Consider the following 21,691-nt stretch of genomic DNA (forward strand, 5'->3'; position numbering starts at 1 on the left):
TCAATCAGTACGTAACTTACTACAGATTCAAAATGGAGTCTCTGCGTTCGGTGATTGCGGGTTTAGAGCCAAAGGAATTTATGATTGCGCTAGATCTCAAGGATGCGTACTTACACATTCCAATTTGGCAGCCTCATCAGAGATTCTTACGGTTTGCAATACGCCAGAACCATTACCAGTTTCAGGCTCTACCGTTTGGCCTGTCATCAGCGCCTCGGGTATTCACCAAAGTGATGTCTGTGATGATAGCTCATCTCAGATCCCTGGGAGTGACAATAGTTCCGTATTTAGACGATTTGCTCATCAAAGCTCCGTCTCAACAGATACTTCTCCAACATGCGCTGCTAACATACGATGTACTGGTTCACCACGGTTGGATTGTCAACTTCAAGAAATCACATCTAATTCCGTCTCAACGCCTTCAATTCCTAGGTATGATTCTCGATACGGTCAATCAAAGAATTTACCTACCACAGCAGAAAGTACAAATTCTACGCCATCTAGTACAATTAGTGCTCAAGCCACGCACAGTGTCGGTACACTTGTGCATTCGCCTCTTAGGCACAATGGTGGCAGCTTTCGAAGCGCTTCAGTTCGGAAGATTTCACTCGCGTCCATTTCAACTGAATGTGCTCGCCCAGTGGTCGGGCTCGCATCTGCAGATTCACCACAGGGTGAGGTTGTCGCCAAGGGCAAGAGTATCTCTGCTCTGGTGGCTCAAGGAACACAATTTAACCGCAGGAAGACGGTTCGGAGGCTGGAATTGGATAATTCTAACTACGGACGCCAGTCTCAGAGGTTGGGGAGCGGTAATTCAAAATTGTCAGCTCCAGGGTCTCTGGGCGGATCACGAAAAATTGCTGTCTATAAATGTCCTGGAACTCCGCGCAATTTACAATGCGCTACGACAAGCAGTGCACATGCTTCGCTCTCAGCCTGTCCAAGTGCAGTCAGACAATGCGACGGCAGTCGCATACATCAACAAACAAGGAGGAACGAGAAGCCGCATGGCAATGCGGGAAGTAGCTCGTATCCTCAATTGGGCGGAATGCCACCAGGTGATGTTGTCGGCCGTGTTCATTCCGGGAGTGGACAACTGGGAAGCGGATTATCTCAGTCGTCGGGATTTTCATCCAGGCGAATGGGCATTAAATCCAGAAGTGTTTCACATGTTGGTTCAGAGATGGGGTTATCCTCAGGTGGACCTGATGGCGTCTCGACACAATCACCAAACGTTCCAGTATGTGTCCAGAACAAGAGATCCAAAGGCAGTGGCGGTGGATGCTCTCACTGTCGCATGGCCGTACAGTCTTGTGTATCTGTTTCCACCGTTTCCGTTGCTCCCTCTGGTGCTAAAACGGATCAAAAGAGAGTCTGTCACGGTCATACTAGTGGCGCCTCATTGGCCTCGGAGAGCTTGGTTCTCGGATCTCCGAGGACTACTCGCAGACGATCCTTGGCCGCTCCCACTACGCCCAGACCTGTTACAACAGGGTCCGTTCCTTTACCCCGATTTAGCGCGGCTGCGTTTGACGGGGTGGCTGTTGAGACCGCCCTCTTAAGAAGAGAGGGCATTCCAGATTCGGTTATACCAACCATGTTACGAGCTAGGAAGCCGGTTACGGCAGCTCATTATTACAGAATATGGCGTGCCTATATAGGTTGGTGTGAAGCTCGGAAGTTTCCGACATCATCTTTCAAGTTATCCCGCCTTTTGTTGTTTCTACAAACAGGGTTAGATGGAGGACTGCGTTTATCTACACTAAAGGTGCAGGTCTCTGCTTTGTCAATTTACTTTCAAAGACGATTGGCTCTATTGCCGTCTATACGCACTTTTCTCCAAGGTGTCCTCAGAGTACAGCCTCCATTCATTCCACCTACAGCGCCATGGGACTTGAATCTGGTTTTAGAGTTCTTACAGTCTTCATATTTTGAACCCTTACAGCAAGTGGATATAAAGTTTCTCACTTGGAAAACAATTTTTCTTCTAGCCTTAGCTTCGGCAAGGCGTGTTTCGGATTTGGGTGCCTTGTCATGCAAGTCACCGTATTTGGTGTTTCATGATGACAGAGCGGAACTTCGGACGAATCCCGCTTTCTTACCAAAGGTAGTGTCATCTTTTCACATCAATCAACCAATAGTAGTTCCTGTGTTAACAGCACATTCTGGAACTCTGGATGTGGTACGCGCATTACGCGTTTATGTATCCCGAACGTCTACAGTTCGTAAGACGGATACGTTGTTTGTTCTCTATGATGCTGCCAAGATGGGTTGGCCAGCGTCTAAACAAACCTTATCCAGATGGATAAAACTGACCATACGTCAGGCTTACCTTCATGCTAGGTTACAACCGCCTACATCAGTAACCGCTCATTCCACACGTTCTGTGGGAACTTCATGGGCAGCTGGTCGAGGAGCTTCTACGACGCAGCTTTGCCGTGCGGCTACATGGTCTTCAGTGCACACGTTTGTGCGCTTTTACAAGTTTGATACGTTTGCGGCATCAGCATCTAGCTTCGGCCGCCTAGTGTTACAAGTGCCAAACAGCTCTCCCGCCCACGGGGGAAGCTTTGGTACGTCCCAAGAGTACTCCAGTGACCCCTAGTGGATGATAAAGAAAATAGGATTTTGGTACTTACCAGGTAAATCCTTTTCTTTGAATCCATAGGGGGCACTGGACGCCCACCCAGAGCAGTTTTACGTAGTTGTGGTGAGTTCTGAGGATCTTATGGTAACACTTTCACCGACTGGTTCAAATTACAAGTGCTGGTTAGGGTGTCAACTGTTTAGTTGTCAGTAACGTTATGTGTCAACTTCGTTATTGTCCGTTATGTTATATGTAATACTCCATTGTCAACCTCTCTATAGTTCCTGTTCGGCTCAGTAAAAAACACTGAGGTACTCGGGGATATGGAGGGGTGGAGTGTTCTAAATTTAAATATTCAGTGCTGTTCCTACGGAAGCCCGTCCATATCCCAAGAGTACTCCAGTGCCCCCTATGGATTCAAAGAAAAGGATTTACCTGGTAAGTACCAAAATCCTATTTTTGTGAGTGGGTAAATAGTGCACGGAAAAAGGGCGTGCGATGGTTAAGGGGCTATAGCCCATTGCGACAACGTGAACAGCGCACGATGAATCAGCGAGTAGGTGAAGTGGTGGGTGCGTGGGAGATGCGGATGGGGGAGGGGGTCCCTAGTTGCCGCGGGTTGAGGAGGGAGTCCGGAGCCACCGTGGGTGGAGGAGGGGCGGATGCGTTGGTGCCGTGGGTACGGGAGGGCCGGGTGCAGGGGTTCCGCGGATTGGGGAAGGAGTCCGGAGCCACCGTGGGTGAGGGAGGGGCTGATATGGTGGTGCCGTGGGGGAGGCGCGTGTGCAGGGGGGCGGGTGCACGTTTCCAAGAGCTCTTTGTTGCCATTTAGAGGCGACAACTCTATTAATGGCGCAAGCTAATGATGATCCCAGAAGGGCAGATGAGTGTGCACACAGATGATATGGGGCCGCTGTTGTCATTATAGGAGCACTGAGTGTTTATACAGACGTGTATATAGCTGCTACGGGGCCATATCCGCGTGTGGAGCTATGGGAGCTTAGCGGTATATACACCTGCCATACAGCCGCTGTAATTAAAGAGTAAGGGAAATTGTGAGCGCATACACAGCGGCAGTAGCGCCAGCACTCCTGCCCCAGCCGCCTGACTCCGTTGTGTGTGTGGGTGGATCCTCGGCAGCAAGGCGACTCCCAAACGGTCATCACACCTGGCGGTCTTGTTTCCAAAGCAAAGTCCTCTCTGCCTGCCCGTGATGTAAGTAGTCCGTGGTGCCTCCTATTGCAGATTACACACTGCTGTTCTCACGTTTCCCCTGCACTCAGCGTTACACACTGCTGTTCTCACGTTTCCCCTACACTCAGCGTTACACACTGCTGTTCTCACGTTTCCCCTGCACTCAGCGTTACACACTGCTGTTCTCACGTTTCCCCTGCACTCAGCGTTACACACTGCTGTTCTCACGTTTCCCCTGCACTCAGCGTTACACACTGCTGTTCTCACGTTTCCCCTGCACTCAGCGTTACACACTGCTGTTCTCACGTTTCCCCTGCACTCAGCGTTACACACTGCTGTTCTCACGTTTCCCTGCACTCAGCGTTACACACTGCTGTTCTCGTTCTCGTTTCCCCTGCACTCAGCGTTACACACTGCTGTTCTCACGTTTCCCCTGCACTCAGCGTTACACACTGCTGTTCTCACGTTTCCCCTGCACTCAGCGTTACACACTGCTGTTCTCACGTTTCCCCTGCACTCAGCGTTACACACTGCTGTTCTCACGTTTCCCCTGCACTCAGCGTTACACACTGCTGTTCTCACGTTTCCCCTGCACTCAGCGTTACACACTGCTGTTCTCACGTTTCCCCTGCACTCAGCGTTACACACTGCTGTTCTCACGTTTCCCCTGCACTCAGCGTTACACACTGCTGTTCTCACGTTTCCCCTGCACTCAGCGTTACACACTGCTGTTCTCACGTTTCCCCTGCACTCAGCGTTACACACTGCTGTTCTCACGTTTCCCCTGCACTCAGCGTTACACACTGCTGTTCTCACGTTTCCCCTGCACTCAGCGTTACACACTGCTGTTCTCACGTTTCCCCTGCACTCAGCGTTACACACTGCTGTTCTCACGTTTCCCCTGCACTCAGCGTTACACACTGCTGTTCTCACGTTTCCCCTGCACTCAGCGTTAACTGCTGTTCTCACGTTTCCCCTGCACTCAGCGTTACACACTGCTGTTCTCACGTTTCCCCTGCACTCAGCGTTACACACTGCTGTTCTCACGTTTCCCCTGCACTCAGCGTTACACACTGCTGTTCTCACGTTTCCCCTGCACTCAGCGTTACACACTGCTGTTCTCACGTTTCCCCTGCACTCAGCGTTACACACTGCTGTTCTCACGTTTCCCCTGCACTCAGCGTTACACACTGCTGTTCTCACGTTTCCCCTGCACTCAGCGTTACACACTGCTGTTCTCACGTTTCCCCTGCACTCAGCGTTACACACTGCTGTTCTCACGTTTCCCCTGCACTCAGCGTTACACACTGCTGTTCTCACGTTTCCCCTGCACTCAGCGTTACACACTGCTGTTCTCACGTTTCCCCTGCACTCAGCGTTACACACTGCTGTTCTCACGTTTCCCCTGCACTCAGCGTTACACACTGCTGTTCTCACGTTTCCCCTGCACTCAGCGTTACACACTGCTGTTCTCACGTTTCCCCTGCACTCAGCGTTACACACTGCTGTTCTCACGTTTCCCCTGCACTCAGCGTTACACACTGCTGTTCTCACGTTTCCCCTGCACTCAGCGTTACACACTGCTGTTCTCACGTTTCCCCTGCACTCAGCGTTACACACTGCTGTTCTCACGTTTCCCCTGCACTCAGCGTTACACACTGCTGTTCTCACGTTTCCCCTGCACTCAGCGTTACACACTGCTGTTCTCACGTTTCCCCTGCACTCAGCGTTACACACTGCTGTTCTCACGTTTCCCCTGCACTCAGCGTTACACACTGCTGTTCTCACGTTTCCCCTGCACTCAGCGTTACACACTGCTGTTCTCACGTTTCCCCTGCACTCAGCGTTACACACTGCTGTTCTCACGTTTCCCCTGCACTCAGCGTTACACACTGCTGTTCTCACGTTTCCCCTGCACTCAGCGTTACACACTGCTGTTCTCACGTTTCCCCTGCACTCAGCGTTACACACTGCTGTTCTCACGTTTCCCCTGCACTCAGCGTTACACACTGCTGTTCTCACGTTTCCCCTGCACTCAGCGTTACACACTGCTGTTCTCACGTTTCCCCTGCACTCAGCGTTACACACTGCTGTTCTCACGTTTCCCCTGCACTCAGCGTTACACACTGCTGTTCTCACGTTTCCCCTGCACTCAGCGTTACACACTGCTGTTCTCACGTTTCCCCTGCACTCAGCGTTACACACTGCTGTTCTCACGTTTCCCCTGCACTCAGCGTTACACACTGCTGTTCTCACGTTTCCCCTGCACTCAGCGTTACACACTGCTGTTCTCACGTTTCCCCTGCACTCAGCGTTACACACTGCTGTTCTCACGTTTCCCCTGCACTCAGCGTTACACACTGCTGTTCTCACGTTTCCCCTGCACTCAGCGTTACACACTGCTGTTCTCACGTTTCCCCTGCACTCAGCGTTACACACTGCTGTTCTCACGTTTCCCCTGCACTCAGCGTTACACACTGCTGTTCTCACGTTTCCCCTGCACTCAGCGTTACACACTGCTGTTCTCACGTTTCCCCTGCACTCAGCGTTACACACTGCTGTTCTCACGTTTCCCCTGCACTCAGCGTTACACACTGCTGTTCTCACGTTTCCCCTGCACTCAGCGTTACACACTGCTGTTCTCACGTTTCCCCTGCACTCAGCGTTACACACTGCTGTTCTCACGTTTCCCCTGCACTCAGCGTTACACACTGCTGTTCTCACGTTTCCCCTGCACTCAGCGTTACACACTGCTGTTCTCACGTTTCCCCTGCACTCAGCGTTACACACTGCTGTTCTCACGTTTCCCCTGCACTCAGCGTTACACACTGCTGTTCTCACGTTTCCCCTGCACTCAGCGTTACACACTGCTGTTCTCACGTTTCCCCTGCACTCAGCGTTACACACTGCTGTTCTCACGTTTCCCCTGCACTCAGCGTTACACACTGCTGTTCTCACGTTTCCCCTGCACTCAGCGTTACACACTGCTGTTCTCACGTTTCCCCTGCACTCAGCGTTACACACTGCTGTTCTCACGTTTCCCCTGCACTCAGCGTTACACACTGCTGTTCTCACGTTTCCCCTGCACTCAGCGTTACACACTGCTGTTCTCACGTTTCCCCTGCACTCAGCGTTACACACTGCTGTTCTCACGTTTCCCCTGCACTCAGCGTTACACACTGCTGTTCTCACGTTTCCCCTGCACTCAGCGTTACACACTGCTGTTCTCACGTTTCCCCTGCACTCAGCGTTACACACTGCTGTTCTCACGTTTCCCCTGCACTCAGCGTTACACACTGCTGTTCTCACGTTTCCCCTGCACTCAGCGTTACACACTGCTGTTCTCACGTTTCCCCTGCACTCAGCGTTACACACTGCTGTTCTCACGTTTCCCCTGCACTCAGCGTTACACACTGCTGTTCTCACGTTTCCCCTGCACTCAGCGTTACACACTGCTGTTCTCACGTTTCCCCTGCACTCAGCGTTACACACTGCTGTTCTCACGTTTCCCCTGCACTCAGCGTTACACACTGCTGTTCTCACGTTTCCCCTGCACTCAGCGTTACACACTGCTGTTCTCACGTTTCCCCTGCACTCAGCGTTACACACTGCTGTTCTCACGTTTCCCCTGCACTCAGCGTTACACACTGCTGTTCTCACGTTTCCCCTGCACTCAGCGTTACACACTGCTGTTCTCACGTTTCCCCTGCACTCAGCGTTACACACTGCTGTTCTCACGTTTCCCCTGCACTCAGCGTTACACACTGCTGTTCTCACGTTTCCCCTGCACTCAGCGTTACACACTGCTGTTCTCACGTTTCCCCTGCACTCAGCGTTACACACTGCTGTTCTCACGTTTCCCCTGCACTCAGCGTTACACACTGCTGTTCTCACGTTTCCCCTGCACTCAGCGTTACACACTGCTGTTCTCACGTTTCCCCTGCACTCAGCGTTACACACTGCTGTTCTCACGTTTCCCCTGCACTCAGCGTTACACACTGCTGTTCTCACGTTTCCCCTGCACTCAGCGTTACACACTGCTGTTCTCACGTTTCCCCTGCACTCAGCGTTACACACTGCTGTTCTCACGTTTCCCCTGCACTCAGCGTTACACACTGCTGTTCTCACGTTTCCCCTGCACTCAGCGTTACACACTGCTGTTCTCACGTTTCCCCTGCACTCAGCGTTACACACTGCTGTTCTCACGTTTCCCCTGCACTCAGCGTTACACACTGCTGTTCTCACGTTTCCCCTGCACTCAGCGTTACACACTGCTGTTCTCACGTTTCCCCTGCACTCAGCGTTACACACTGCTGTTCTCACGTTTCCCCTGCACTCAGCGTTACACACTGCTGTTCTCACGTTTCCCCTGCACTCAGCGTTACACACTGCTGTTCTCACGTTTCCCCTGCACTCAGCGTTACACACTGCTGTTCTCACGTTTCCCCTGCACTCAGCGTTACACACTGCTGTTCTCACGTTTCCCCTGCACTCAGCGTTACACACTGCTGTTCTCACGTTTCCCCTGCACTCAGCGTTACACACTGCTGTTCTCACGTTTCCCCTGCACTCAGCGTTACACACTGCTGTTCTCACGTTTCCCCTGCACTCAGCGTTACACACTGCTGTTCTCACGTTTCCCCTGCACTCAGCGTTACACACTGCTGTTCTCACGTTTCCCCTGCACTCAGCGTTACACACTGCTGTTCTCACGTTTCCCCTGCACTCAGCGTTACACACTGCTGTTCTCACGTTTCCCCTGCACTCAGCGTTACACACTGCTGTTCTCACGTTTCCCCTGCACTCAGCGTTACACACTGCTGTTCTCACGTTTCCCCTGCACTCAGCGTTACACACTGCTGTTCTCACGTTTCCCCTGCACTCAGCGTTACACACTGCTGTTCTCACGTTTCCCCTGCACTCAGCGTTACACACTGCTGTTCTCACGTTTCCCCTGCACTCAGCGTTACACACTGCTGTTCTCACGTTTCCCCTGCACTCAGCGTTACACACTGCTGTTCTCACGTTTCCCCTGCACTCAGCGTTACACACTGCTGTTCTCACGTTTCCCCTGCACTCAGCGTTACACACTGCTGTTCTCACGTTTCCCCTGCACTCAGCGTTACACACTGCTGTTCTCACGTTTCCCCTGCACTCAGCGTTACACACTGCTGTTCTCACGTTTCCCCTGCACTCAGCGTTACACACTGCTGTTCTCACGTTTCCCCTGCACTCAGCGTTACACACTGCTGTTCTCACGTTTCCCCTGCACTCAGCGTTACACACTGCTGTTCTCACGTTTCCCCTGCACTCAGCGTTACACACTGCTGTTCTCACGTTTCCCCTGCACTCAGCGTTACACACTGCTGTTCTCACGTTTCCCCTGCACTCAGCGTTACACACTGCTGTTCTCACGTTTCCCCTGCACTCAGCGTTACACACTGCTGTTCTCACGTTTCCCCTGCACTCAGCGTTACACACTGCTGTTCTCACGTTTCCCCTGCACTCAGCGTTACACACTGCTGTTCTCACGTTTCCCCTGCACTCAGCGTTACACACTGCTGTTCTCACGTTTCCCCTGCACTCAGCGTTACACACTGCTGTTCTCACGTTTCCCCTGCACTCAGCGTTACACACTGCTGTTCTCACGTTTCCCCTGCACTCAGCGTTACACACTGCTGTTCTCACGTTTCCCCTGCACTCAGCGTTACACACTGCTGTTCTCACGTTTCCCCTGCACTCAGCGTTACACACTGCTGTTCTCACGTTTCCCCTGCACTCAGCGTTACACACTGCTGTTCTCACGTTTCCCCTGCACTCAGCGTTACACACTGCTGTTCTCACGTTTCCCCTGCACTCAGCGTTACACACTGCTGTTCTCACGTTTCCCCTGCACTCAGCGTTACACACTGCTGTTCTCACGTTTCCCCTGCACTCAGCGTTACACACTGCTGTTCTCACGTTTCCCCTGCACTCAGCGTTACACACTGCTGTTCTCACGTTTCCCCTGCACTCAGCGTTACACACTGCTGTTCTCACGTTTCCCCTGCACTCAGCGTTACACACTGCTGTTCTCACGTTTCCCCTGCACTCAGCGTTACACACTGCTGTTCTCACGTTTCCCCTGCACTCAGCGTTACACACTGCTGTTCTCACGTTTCCCCTGCACTCAGCGTTACACACTGCTGTTCTCACGTTTCCCCTGCACTCAGCGTTACACACTGCTGTTCTCACGTTTCCCCTGCACTCAGCGTTACACACTGCTGTTCTCACGTTTCCCCTGCACTCAGCGTTACACACTGCTGTTCTCACGTTTCCCCTGCACTCAGCGTTACACACTGCTGTTCTCACGTTTCCCCTGCACTCAGCGTTACACACTGCTGTTCTCACGTTTCCCCTGCACTCAGCGTTACACACTGCTGTTCTCACGTTTCCCCTGCACTCAGCGTTACACACTGCTGTTCTCACGTTTCCCCTGCACTCAGCGTTACACACTGCTGTTCTCACGTTTCCCCTGCACTCAGCGTTACACACTGCTGTTCTCACGTTTCCCCTGCACTCAGCGTTACACACTGCTGTTCTCACGTTTCCCCTGCACTCAGCGTTACACACTGCTGTTCTCACGTTTCCCCTGCACTCAGCGTTACACACTGCTGTTCTCACGTTTCCCCTGCACTCAGCGTTACACACTGCTGTTCTCACGTTTCCCCTGCACTCAGCGTTACACACTGCTGTTCTCACGTTTCCCCTGCACTCAGCGTTACACACTGCTGTTCTCACGTTTCCCCTGCACTCAGCGTTACACACTGCTGTTCTCACGTTTCCCCTGCACTCAGCGTTACACACTGCTGTTCTCACGTTTCCCCTGCACTCAGCGTTACACACTGCTGTTCTCACGTTTCCCCTGCACTCAGCGTTACACACTGCTGTTCTCACGTTTCCCCTGCACTCAGCGTTACACACTGCTGTTCTCACGTTTCCCCTGCACTCAGCGTTACACACTGCTGTTCTCACGTTTCCCCTGCACTCAGCGTTACACACTGCTGTTCTCACGTTTCCCCTGCACTCAGCGTTACACACTGCTGTTCTCACGTTTCCCCTGCACTCAGCGTTACACACTGCTGTTCTCACGTTTCCCCTGCACTCAGCGTTACACACTGCTGTTCTCACGTTTCCCCTGCACTCAGCGTTACACACTGCTGTTCTCACGTTTCCCCTGCACTCAGCGTTACACACTGCTGTTCTCACGTTTCCCCTGCACTCAGCGTTACACACTGCTGTTCTCACGTTTCCCCTGCACTCAGCGTTACACACTGCTGTTCTCACGTTTCCCCTGCACTCAGCGTTACACACTGCTGTTCTCACGTTTCCCCTGCACTCAGCGTTACACACTGCTGTTCTCACGTTTCCCCTGCACTCAGCGTTACACACTGCTGTTCTCACGTTTCCCCTGCACTCAGCGTTACACACTGCTGTTCTCACGTTTCCCCTGCACTCAGCGTTACACACTGCTGTTCTCACGTTTCCCCTGCACTCAGCGTTACACACTACTGTTCTCACGTTTCCCCTGCACTCAGTGTAACATTACAGACACACATACCATTCTTTGCTCCCTGCTAATATTTACATAACGGTAAAAATGCTGTAGCATCTTATTCTTATCTGTCCAGTGCAGGTCTGTCTGTACCGGTGTTTCTCTGCCGCAATCTAGTGGTGTAGCCAGAATATTACCTATTCTCTCATCTCATACACAGCAGGCAAAGGCCAGAGCCTCCCATTGGATGTAAACTGTTTGGGAGGGTGCTTCTCGGCCAATCAGCTGTGGGCTGGGTGTGATAGACCTTGCGCTAACCCAATGAGAGCTCCTAGCCACGGGTGTAGTAGGGTATGCCGGTGGCCGGGCTCCCGGCGACCGGCATACCGGCGCCTGAATCCTGACCGCCGGCATACTGACAGCAGGGCAAGTGCAAATGAGCCCCTTGTGGGCTCGCTTCGCTCGCCATGCTGCGGGCACGGTGGAGCTATCTATTCTCCCTCCATGGGGGCCGTGGACCCCCAAGAGGGAGAAAAAGTGTCGGTATGGCGGCTGTTGGGATTCCGGTGCCGGTATACTGTGCGCCGGGATCCCGTCAGCCAGCAAACTGAAGACCACCCTTAGCCACGCCCAGCGTTAGGAAATGAGTCACAGATTTGGACAAATATACAGGAGATTCTGGTTTTTCAGTTTTAGATTGTGAAATGACTGTTCCAGTTGTAATGAAAGGAAAGATTTATGAGCCACCTAATAATCAGTGTGTTACTGCAATGGCCTCTAATCGTACAATGAAGGCTGGATTTGTGTTACTGCAATGGCCTCTAATCCTACAATGAAGGCTGGATTTGTGTTACTGCAATGGCCTCTAATCCTACAATGAAGGCTGGATTTGTGTTACTGCAATGGCCTCTAATCCTACAATGAAGGCTGGATTTGTGTTACTGCAATGGCCTCTAATCCTACAATGAAGGCTGGATTTGTTTTACTGCAATGGCCTCTAATCCTACAATGAAGGCTGGATTTGTGTTACTGCAATGGCCTCTAATCCTACAATGAAGGCTGGATTTGTGTTACTGCAATGGCCTCTAATCCTACAATGAAGGCTGGATTTGTGTTACTGCAATGGCCTCTAATCCTACAATGAAGGCTGGATTTGTGTTACTGCAATGGCCTCTAATCCTACAATGAAGGCTGGATTTGTGTTACTGCAATGGCCTCTAATCCTACAATGAAGGCTGGATTTGTGTTACTGCAATGGCCTCTAATCCTACAATGAAGGCTGGATTTGTGTTACTGCAATGGCCTCTAATCCTACAATGAAGGCTGGATTTGTGTTACTGCAATGGCCTCTAATCCTACAATGAAGGCTGGATTTGTGTTACTGCAATGGCCTCTAATCCTACAATGAAGGCTGGATTTGTTTTACTGCAATGGCCTCTAATCCTACAATGAAGGCTGGATTTGTGTTACTACAATGGCCTCTAATCCTACAATGAAGGCTGGATTTGTGTTACTGCAATGGCCTCTAATCCTACAATGAACGCTGGATTTGTGTTACTGCAATGGCCTCTAATCCTACAATGAAGGCTGGATTTGTGTTACTGCAATGGCCTCTAATCCTACAATGAAGGCTGGATTTGTGTTACTGCAATGGCCTCTAATCCTACAATGAAGGCTGGATTTGTTTTACTGCAATGGCCTCTAATCCTACAATGAAGGCTGGATTTGTGTTACTGCAATGGCCTCTAATCCTACAATGAAGGCTGGATTTGTGTTACTGCAATGGCCTCTAATCCTACAATGAAGGCTGGATTTGTGTTACTGCAATGGCCTCTAATCCTACAATGAAGGCTGGATTTGTTTTACTGCAATGGCCTCTAATCCTACAATGAAGGCTGGATTTGTGTTACTGCAATGGCCTCTAATCCTACAATGAAGGCTGGATTTGTTTTACTGCAATGGCCTCTAATCCTACAATGAAGGCTGGATTTGTGTTACTGCAATGGCCTCTAATCCTACAATGAAGGCTGGATTTGTTTTACTGCAATGGCCTCTAATCCTACAATGAAGGCTGGATTTGTTTTACTGCAATGGCCTCTAATCCTACAATGAAGGCTGGATTTGTTTTACTGCAATGGCCTCTAATCCTACAATGAAGGCTGGATTTGTGTTACTGCAATGGCCTCTAATCCTACAATGAAGGCTGGATTTGTGTTACTGCAATGGCCTCTAATCCTACAATGAAGGCTGGATTTGTGTTACTGCAATGGCCTCTAATCCTACAATGAAGGCTGGATTTGTTTTACTGCAATGGCCTCTAATCCTACAATGAAGGCTGGATTTGTGTTACTGCAATGGCCTCTAATCCTACAATGAAGGCTGGATTTGTTTTACTGCAATGGCCTCTAATCCTACAATGAAGGCTGGATTTGTGTTACTGCAATGGCCTCTAATCCTACAATGAAGGCTGGATTTGTTTTACTGCAATGGCCTCTAATCCTACAATGAAGGCTGGATTTGTTTTACTGCAATGGCCTCTAATCCTACAATGAAGGCTGGATTTGTTTTACTGCAATGGCCTCTAATCCTACAATGAAGGCTGGATTTGTGTTACTGCAATGGCCTCTAATCCTACAATGAAGGCTGGATTTGTTTTACTGCAATGGCCTCTAATCCTACAATGAAGGCTGGATTTGTGTTACTGCAATGGCCTCTAATCCTACAATGAAGGCTGGATTTGTGTTACTGCAATGGCCTCTAATCCTACAATGAAGGCTGGATTTGTTTTACTGCAATGGCCTCTAATCCTACAATGAAGGCTGGATTTGTGTTACTGCAATGGCCTCTAATCCTACAATGAAGGCTGGATTTGTTTTACTGCAATGGCCTCTAATCCTACAATGAAGGCTGGATTTGTGTTACTGCAATGGCCTCTAATCCTACAATGAAGGCTGGATTTGTTTTACTGCAATGGCCTCTAATCCTACAATGAAGGCTGGATTTGTTTTACTGCAATGGCCTCTAATCCTACAATGAAGGCTGGATTTGTTTTACTGCAATGGCCTCTAATCCTACAATGAAGGCTGGATTTGTGTTACTGCAATGGCCTCTAATCCTACAATGAAGGCTGGATTTGTGTTACTGCAATGGCCTCTAATCCTACAATGAAGGCTGGATTTGTTTTACTGCAATGGCCTCTAATCCTACAATGAAGGCAGGATTTGTGTTACTGCAATGGCCTCTAATCCTACAATGAAGGCTGGATTTGTGTTACTGCAATGGCCTCTAATCCTACAATGAAGGCTGGATTTGTGTTACTGCAATGGCCTCTAATCCTACAATGAAGGCTGGATTTGTTTTACTGCAATGGCCTCTAATCCTACAATGAAGGCTGGATTTGTGTTACTGCAATGGCCTCTAATCCTACAATGAAGGCTGGATTTGTTTTACTGCAATGGCCTCTAATCCTACAATGAAGGCTGGATTTGTGTTACTGCAATGGCCTCTAATCCTACAATGAAGGCTGGATTTGTTTTACTGCAATGGCCTCTAATCCTACAATGAAGGCTGGATTTGTGTTACTGCAATGGCCTCTAATCCTACAATGAAGGCTGGATTTGTTTTACTGCAATGGCCTCTAATCCTACAATGAAGGCTGGATTTGTGTTACTGCAATGGCCTCTAATCCTACAATGAAGGCTGGATTTGTTTTACTGCAATGGCCTCTAATCCTACAATGAAGGCTGGATTTGTTTTACTGCAATGGCCTCTAATCCTACAATGAAGGCTGGATTTGTTTTACTGCAATGGCCTCTAATCCTACAATGAAGGCTGGATTTGTGTTACTGCAATGGCCTCTAATCCTACAATGAAGGCTGGATTTGTGTTACTGCAATGGCCTCTAATCCTACAATGAAGGCTGGATTTGTTTTACTGCAATGGCCTCTAATCCTACAATGAAGGCTGGATTTGTGTTACTGCAATGGCCTCTAATCCTACAATGAAGGCTGGATTTGTGTTACTGCAATGGCCTCTAATCCTACAATGAAGGCTGGATTTGTGTTACTGCAATGGCCTCTAATCCTACAATGAAGGCTGGATTTGTTTTACTGCAATGGCCTCTAATCCTACAATGAAGGCTGGATTTGTGTTACTGCAATGGCCTCTAATCCTACAATGAAGGCTGGATTTGTGTTACTGCAATGGCCTCTAATCCTACAATGAAGGCTGGATTTGTGTTACTGCAATGGCCTCTAATCCTACAATGAAGGCTGGATTTGTTTTACTGCAATGGCCTCTAATCCTACAATGAAGGCTGGATTTGTGTTACTGCAATGGCCTCTAATCCTACAATGAAGGCTGGATTTGTTTTACTGCAATGGCCTCTAATCCTACAATGAAGGCTGGATTTGTGTTACTGCAATGGCCTCTAATCCTACAATGAAGGCTGGATTTGTGTTACTGCAATGGCCTCTAATCCTACAATGAAGGCTGGATTTGTGTTACTGCAATGGCCTCTAATCCTACAATGAAGGCTGGATTTGTGTTACTACAATGGCCTCTAATCCTACAATGAAGGCTGGATTTGTGTTACTGCAATGGCCTCTAATCCTACAATGAAGGCTGGATTTGTGTTACTGCAATGGCCTCTAATCCTACAATGAAGGCTGGATTTGTGTTACTACAATGGCCTCTAATCCTACAATGAAGGCTGGATTTGTGTTACTGCAATGGCCTCTAATCCTACAATGAAGGCTGGATTTGTGTTACTGCAATGGCCTCTAATCCTACAATGAAGGCTGGATTTGTGTTACTACAATGGCCTCTAATCCTACAATGAAGGCTGGATTTGTGTTACTGCAATGGCCTCTAATCCTACAATGAAGGCTGGATTTGTGGGTGTTGATTTCAGTTACTGTGGATGCCGTCAGGATCCCGCTCACCATACTGATCCTGTAGTAATATACTAGGAGAGCTGAATTTGGCTACAGAGACCATAACCCTGCACTGCGGTGTGTGGGGCTGCTCAGTATAAGGGGGCACCTTCGTTACTAGTACATTAGGATAATTATATATGTGACATAAATATATATATATGTAACAAAAAGACACTTAATGAATAGTACCTCTACTCAGAAAAGTTTTACCTAATAAAACCAATGATTTGGGTCCTGAATCTCACTGGAATAACCATAGATACTGAACTTCTAGTTCTAGTTAAATCTTCTTCAGAACCCTAAAACTCACTGCTGCCATGACTACCTAGAAATGTCTGTATCCTTGGATGTAACCATGGCTACACATGTTGCTAAGTAAGTTTAGATATGCAACCATGGTGGCAAAGTTTGTATTTTGTTTTCACCAATTTACTTTGGATAGAATGTCTATACATTAAATATCAGACGTTATTCCAGTGAGCTGTTGTATCCAACCTAATTATTTTAATTATGCAATGTCATTTTGGTTGGAGTTACCCTCTGAGTGTTCCTTATTTAGCTCAATTAACTTCAAGTGTACCTTTCACCAGGCACTTCCGCATGATTTTCAGGCGGTTTGCTTGTGTACCTACTGTATGTAAGGGATGCGTTTAGCATCCCAGCGGTCATGTGCACTGAGGGTGTGTGCGGGGGGGGGGGGGGGGGGGGAATAAACATATGTACCGCTCCCAAGTCGGGATCTTCATTGTCGAGATGCCGCTGTCGGTCATGTGACCACCGGCATCCCGACCACCAGCTTTTGATACCGAACCCACATTATCCATTACTGCCGTAGTGCTGACAGGTATACAGAACACATTCTGGCTTTTGTACTGGGGTGATCTCTCACTCTATCCCCAGCACATTGCAGCTCTACTGTCTGACCAAGAGAGAGCTCAATGACCTGCATTAATATGGATAATTGTCATGGAGAACCCCATCAGATAATTTGGATAATTGTCATGGAGAACCCCATTCGATAAGATGGATAATTGTTATGGAAAACCCCATTAGATAAGATGGATAATTGTCATGGAGAACCCCATTAGATAAGATGGATAATTGTCATAGAGAACCCCATTAGATAAGATGGATAATTGTCATGGAGAACCCCATTAGATAAGATGGATAATTGTCATAGAGAACCCCATTAGATAAGATGGATAATTGTCATAGAGAACCCATTAGATAAGATGGATAATTGTCATGGAGAACCCCATTCGATAAGATGGGTAATTGTCATGTTATCATGTTATGAATTATATAATTATATATATTATGAATTATATATCATGTTATGAAAACTTTTCTGAGTAGAGGTACTATTCATTAAGTGTCTTTTTGTTACATATATATATATATATATATATATATTTATTTCACATATATAATTATCCTAATGTACTAGTAACGAAGGTGCCCCCTTATACTGAGCAGCACCACACACCGCAGTGCAGGGTTATGGTCTCTGTAGCCAAATTCATCATGTTACAAATTGTCATGTGTAGCCATGGTTACATCCAAGGATACAGACATTTCTAGGTAGTCATGGCAGCAGTGAGTTTTAGGGTTCTGAAGAAGATTTAACTAGAACTAGAAGTTCAGTATCTATGGTTATTCCAGTGAGATTCAGGACCCAAATCATTGGTTTTATTAGGTAAAACTTTTCTGAGTAGAGGTACTATTCATTAAGTGTCTTTTTGTTACACATATATATATATATATCTAAAAAGAAAGACAGGGGGGGCGCTCCATAGTGCAGAATCAATTTTTAATTATAAAAGCACACTAGCACTGCAGTTTAAAACACAGCGATATATGCCCGTACCAGAACAAACTCCGCTGTGGGCTTAATACCACATGATATATAACACAAATGCCCCCGGCAATTTCTCCAAACCTCCGGCAGATCTCCTGAGACAGGACCTCAGCCCCGTGCCGCTGGACCGCTGGATACAGCCGCCGCACGTCGGGACACCGTCACCCGTCGATAACCACCGAGGCAGGAGGGGGCACGACCACACACGTCAGCAAGCCACGTGTTATATATCATGTGGTATTAAGCCCACAGCGGAGTTTGTTCTGGTACGGGCATATATCGCTGTGTTTTAAACTGCAGTGCTAGTGTGCTTTTATAATTAAAAATTGATTCTGCACTATGGAGCGCCCCCCCTGTCTTTCTTTTTAGATATCTGCCTTCCCGTGGAATTCCGGGTTATTTATGACGGCGGGGGAGCTGCGGTTCTATTGAAAAAAGGACACTGGTGCATTTCACTCTCTTTTGACTAGAGAAGTGATTTTAAGCTACATAGGCTTAAGACTGTTTCATTCTGACTGACCTGATTATTTTACTAATCTATATATATATATATATATATATATATTTATTTCACATATATAATTATCCTAATGTACTAGTAACGAAGGTGCCCCCTTATACTGAGCAGCACCACACACCGCAGTGCAGGGTTATGGTCTCTGTAGCCAAATTCAGCTCTCCTAGTATATTAATTGATTGTCATGGAAATCCCCATCAGATAATATGGATAATTGTCATGGAGAACCCCATCAGATAACATGGATAATTGTCATGGAGAACCCCACCAGATAACATGCATAATTGTCATGGAGAACCCCACCAGATAATATGGATAATTGTCATGGAGAACCCCATTAGATAAGATGGATAATTGTCATGGAGAACCCCATTAGATAATACGGATAATTGTCATGGTGAACCCCATCAGATAATATGGATAACATGACAACATGTAGAACCCCATTAGATAATATGGATAACATGACAACATGGAGAACCCCATCAGATAATGTGGATAATTGTCATGGAGAACCCCATCAGATAATATGGATAATTGTCATGGAGAACCCCATCAGATAATATGGATAATTGTCATGGAGAACCCCATTAGATAACATGACAACATGGAGAACCCCATTAGATAATGTGGATAATAGTCATGGAGAACCCCATTAGATAATATGGATAATTGTCATGGAGAACCCCATTAGATAATATGGATAATTGTCATGGAGAACCAGATAAGTGTTTCCTTGTTTACAGCGTGCACAAGGTGCTATGCAGCAAACAGAATGCTAGAGGATATTGAGACAGGCGTGCTGTAAAGTAGCAATCACCTATAGATGGTTGGTAAAGGGTAGTAAACGTTCCTTCCGCACATGAAATCTCTTGCTACATGTTTGCGGCTTACAATTGAATCTGAACCTTGACTTTGTTTTTAGGGATCCAAGTGAAGGTGAAGCAAGTGTCAGAACAGAGACCTCAAGGTGAGGAGCTGACCTACTTTTCTTTGTATCCCCCCCCCCCAACGCTGCAATGTCTGTCTTGTTTTCCTGTAGCTTTAATGTGCACTTTATTTTTCTATTAAATCTTTCTTCAGCCTTAAAGGTGCTATCCCGTGATAGAGAAACATAAACTTTGTGATTCATAGTAGCACATCATGGCAAAAACAATATATGTTAAGGTAAAAAATGTCTTTGTGTCATCCACTGGTTTGTATTCCTTGCTCACCCTGTTCTCCCAGAATAGCAACACAGCAGGGAGAGATATAAGTATTTGCTAATTAATGACTTCTAATTAGGCATAGTGTCATGGACCACCATGGTAACCACAGTCACATGGCACGTGATAAGTGGGCAGAGAGCCTTTAGACCACGTCTCGGAGTTCGCCACTATGGAGTCACAATTATTGTCCGGTTTTGGTGCTGGTCTTCTAGGATTGGCCATATCCACTTTTTTCATTCTGTGGGTGGGCAGGTTGGGGGGAGTAATAAGAGATTCATCTTTGAAGTAAGAATTATTTTTTGTGTTGTGACATGATTTTGTACTGATGACGACGTGTAAAATACTGGTGGTGAAAACACAGTGAGGGATTGCGCCTTTAGTAATACAATTTACATACAGTAATGTGGATAATACGATGATTTCATGTTGTATTTAAGTTCTTCTTTCCTGCGCTGCTCACATTCGCTCTTAAAGGGGACAATGATGCTTAAAAACACCTCCTTGTATACAATATAAAATTGTTCCTAAATCCTCATAAATCAGCCAGCAGTATAGATTTTACTGGCACATAATCAGGAAAAATACACTGATAATAATGATTAGTGATAAATACATATACAGTGCCTTGCTAAAGTATTCACCCCCCTTGGCTTTTTACCTATTTTGTTACAATACAACCTGTAATTTATTTTTTTAATCGGAAATTTTATGTGATGGATCTGCACAAAATAGACTAAGTTGGTGAAGTGAAATGAGAAAAATTTATATAAAAAATAATTTTTATAAATAAAAATGTTACAGTTGGCATGTGCATGTGTATTCACCCCCTTTGCTATGAAGCCCCTCAAAAGTTCTGGTGCAACCAATTACCTTCAGAAGTCACATAATTAGTGAAATGAGGTCCACCTCTGTGCAATCTAAAGGGCCCTACACACCTAGCAACCCGCCGCCCGGTGGCAGACGGGCAACCCGGCGGCGGGGGAAGTGAAGTTTCTTCACTCCCCCCCGTCACCCGGCTCCATAGCACTGCATGCTAATATGGACGAGATTGCCCATATTGGCCTGCATGTTTAAACAAGCCGGCACCAGCGATGAACGAGCGCGGAGCCGCGCATCGTTCATCGCTGGTGCCTACACACTGAAAGATATGAACGGTATCTCGTTCATATCTTTCACTGGTATCAACCAGTGTGTAGGGCCCATAAGTGTCACATGACCTGTCAGTATAAATGCACCTTTTCTGAAAGGCCCCAGAGGCTGCAACACCCCTAAGCAAGAGGCATTACACAATGAAGACCAAGGAGCTCTCCAAACAAGTCAGGGACAAAGTTGTTGAGAAGTACAAGTCAGGGTTGGGTTATAAAAAAATATCCAAATCTTTGATGATCTCCCGGAGCACCATCAAATCCATCATCTTCAAATGGAAATAACATGGTACCACAACAAACCTGCCAAGAGAGGGCCGGCCACCAAAACTCACAGACCGGGCAAGGAGAGTATTAATCAGAGGGGCAGGTGCAGCACAGAGACCAGAGGTAGCCCTGAAGGAGCTGCAGAGTTCCACAGCAGAGACTGGTGTATCTGCACATGTGACCACAATAAGCCGTACACTCCATAGAGCTGGGCTTTATGGAAGAGTGGCCAGAAAAAAGCCATTACCTAGTGTTAAAAATAAGAAGGCACGTTTTGAGTTTACCAAAAGGCATGTGGACGACTCCCCAAATGTATGGAGGAAGGTGCTCTGGTCAGATGAGTCTAAAATTGAACTTTTCATCCACCAAGGAAAACGCTATGTCTGGCGCAAACCCAATACATCCATCACCCCAAGAACACCATCCCCACAGTGAAACATGGTG

The 21,691-nt window shown here is 47.7% G+C and overlaps 1 protein-coding gene across 1 annotated transcript in view; it reads left to right on the plus strand.

Annotated features, from left to right (window-relative positions):
- MARK1 (microtubule affinity regulating kinase 1) overlaps nucleotides 1–21,691 on the plus strand; it is a 721,120-nt gene that overhangs the window by 681,930 nt on the left and 17,499 nt on the right. The window contains exon 14 of the mRNA XM_063919434.1: nucleotides 19,553–19,597. Within this exon, the coding sequence (XP_063775504.1) occupies nucleotides 19,553–19,597 (45 nt within the window). The remainder of the gene's footprint in view (nucleotides 1–19,552; nucleotides 19,598–21,691) is intronic.

The sequence above is a fragment of the Pseudophryne corroboree genome, chromosome 4 (genome assembly GCF_028390025.1).
Source record: "Pseudophryne corroboree isolate aPseCor3 chromosome 4, aPseCor3.hap2, whole genome shotgun sequence".
Classification (NCBI taxonomy): domain Eukaryota; kingdom Metazoa; phylum Chordata; class Amphibia; order Anura; family Myobatrachidae; genus Pseudophryne; species Pseudophryne corroboree.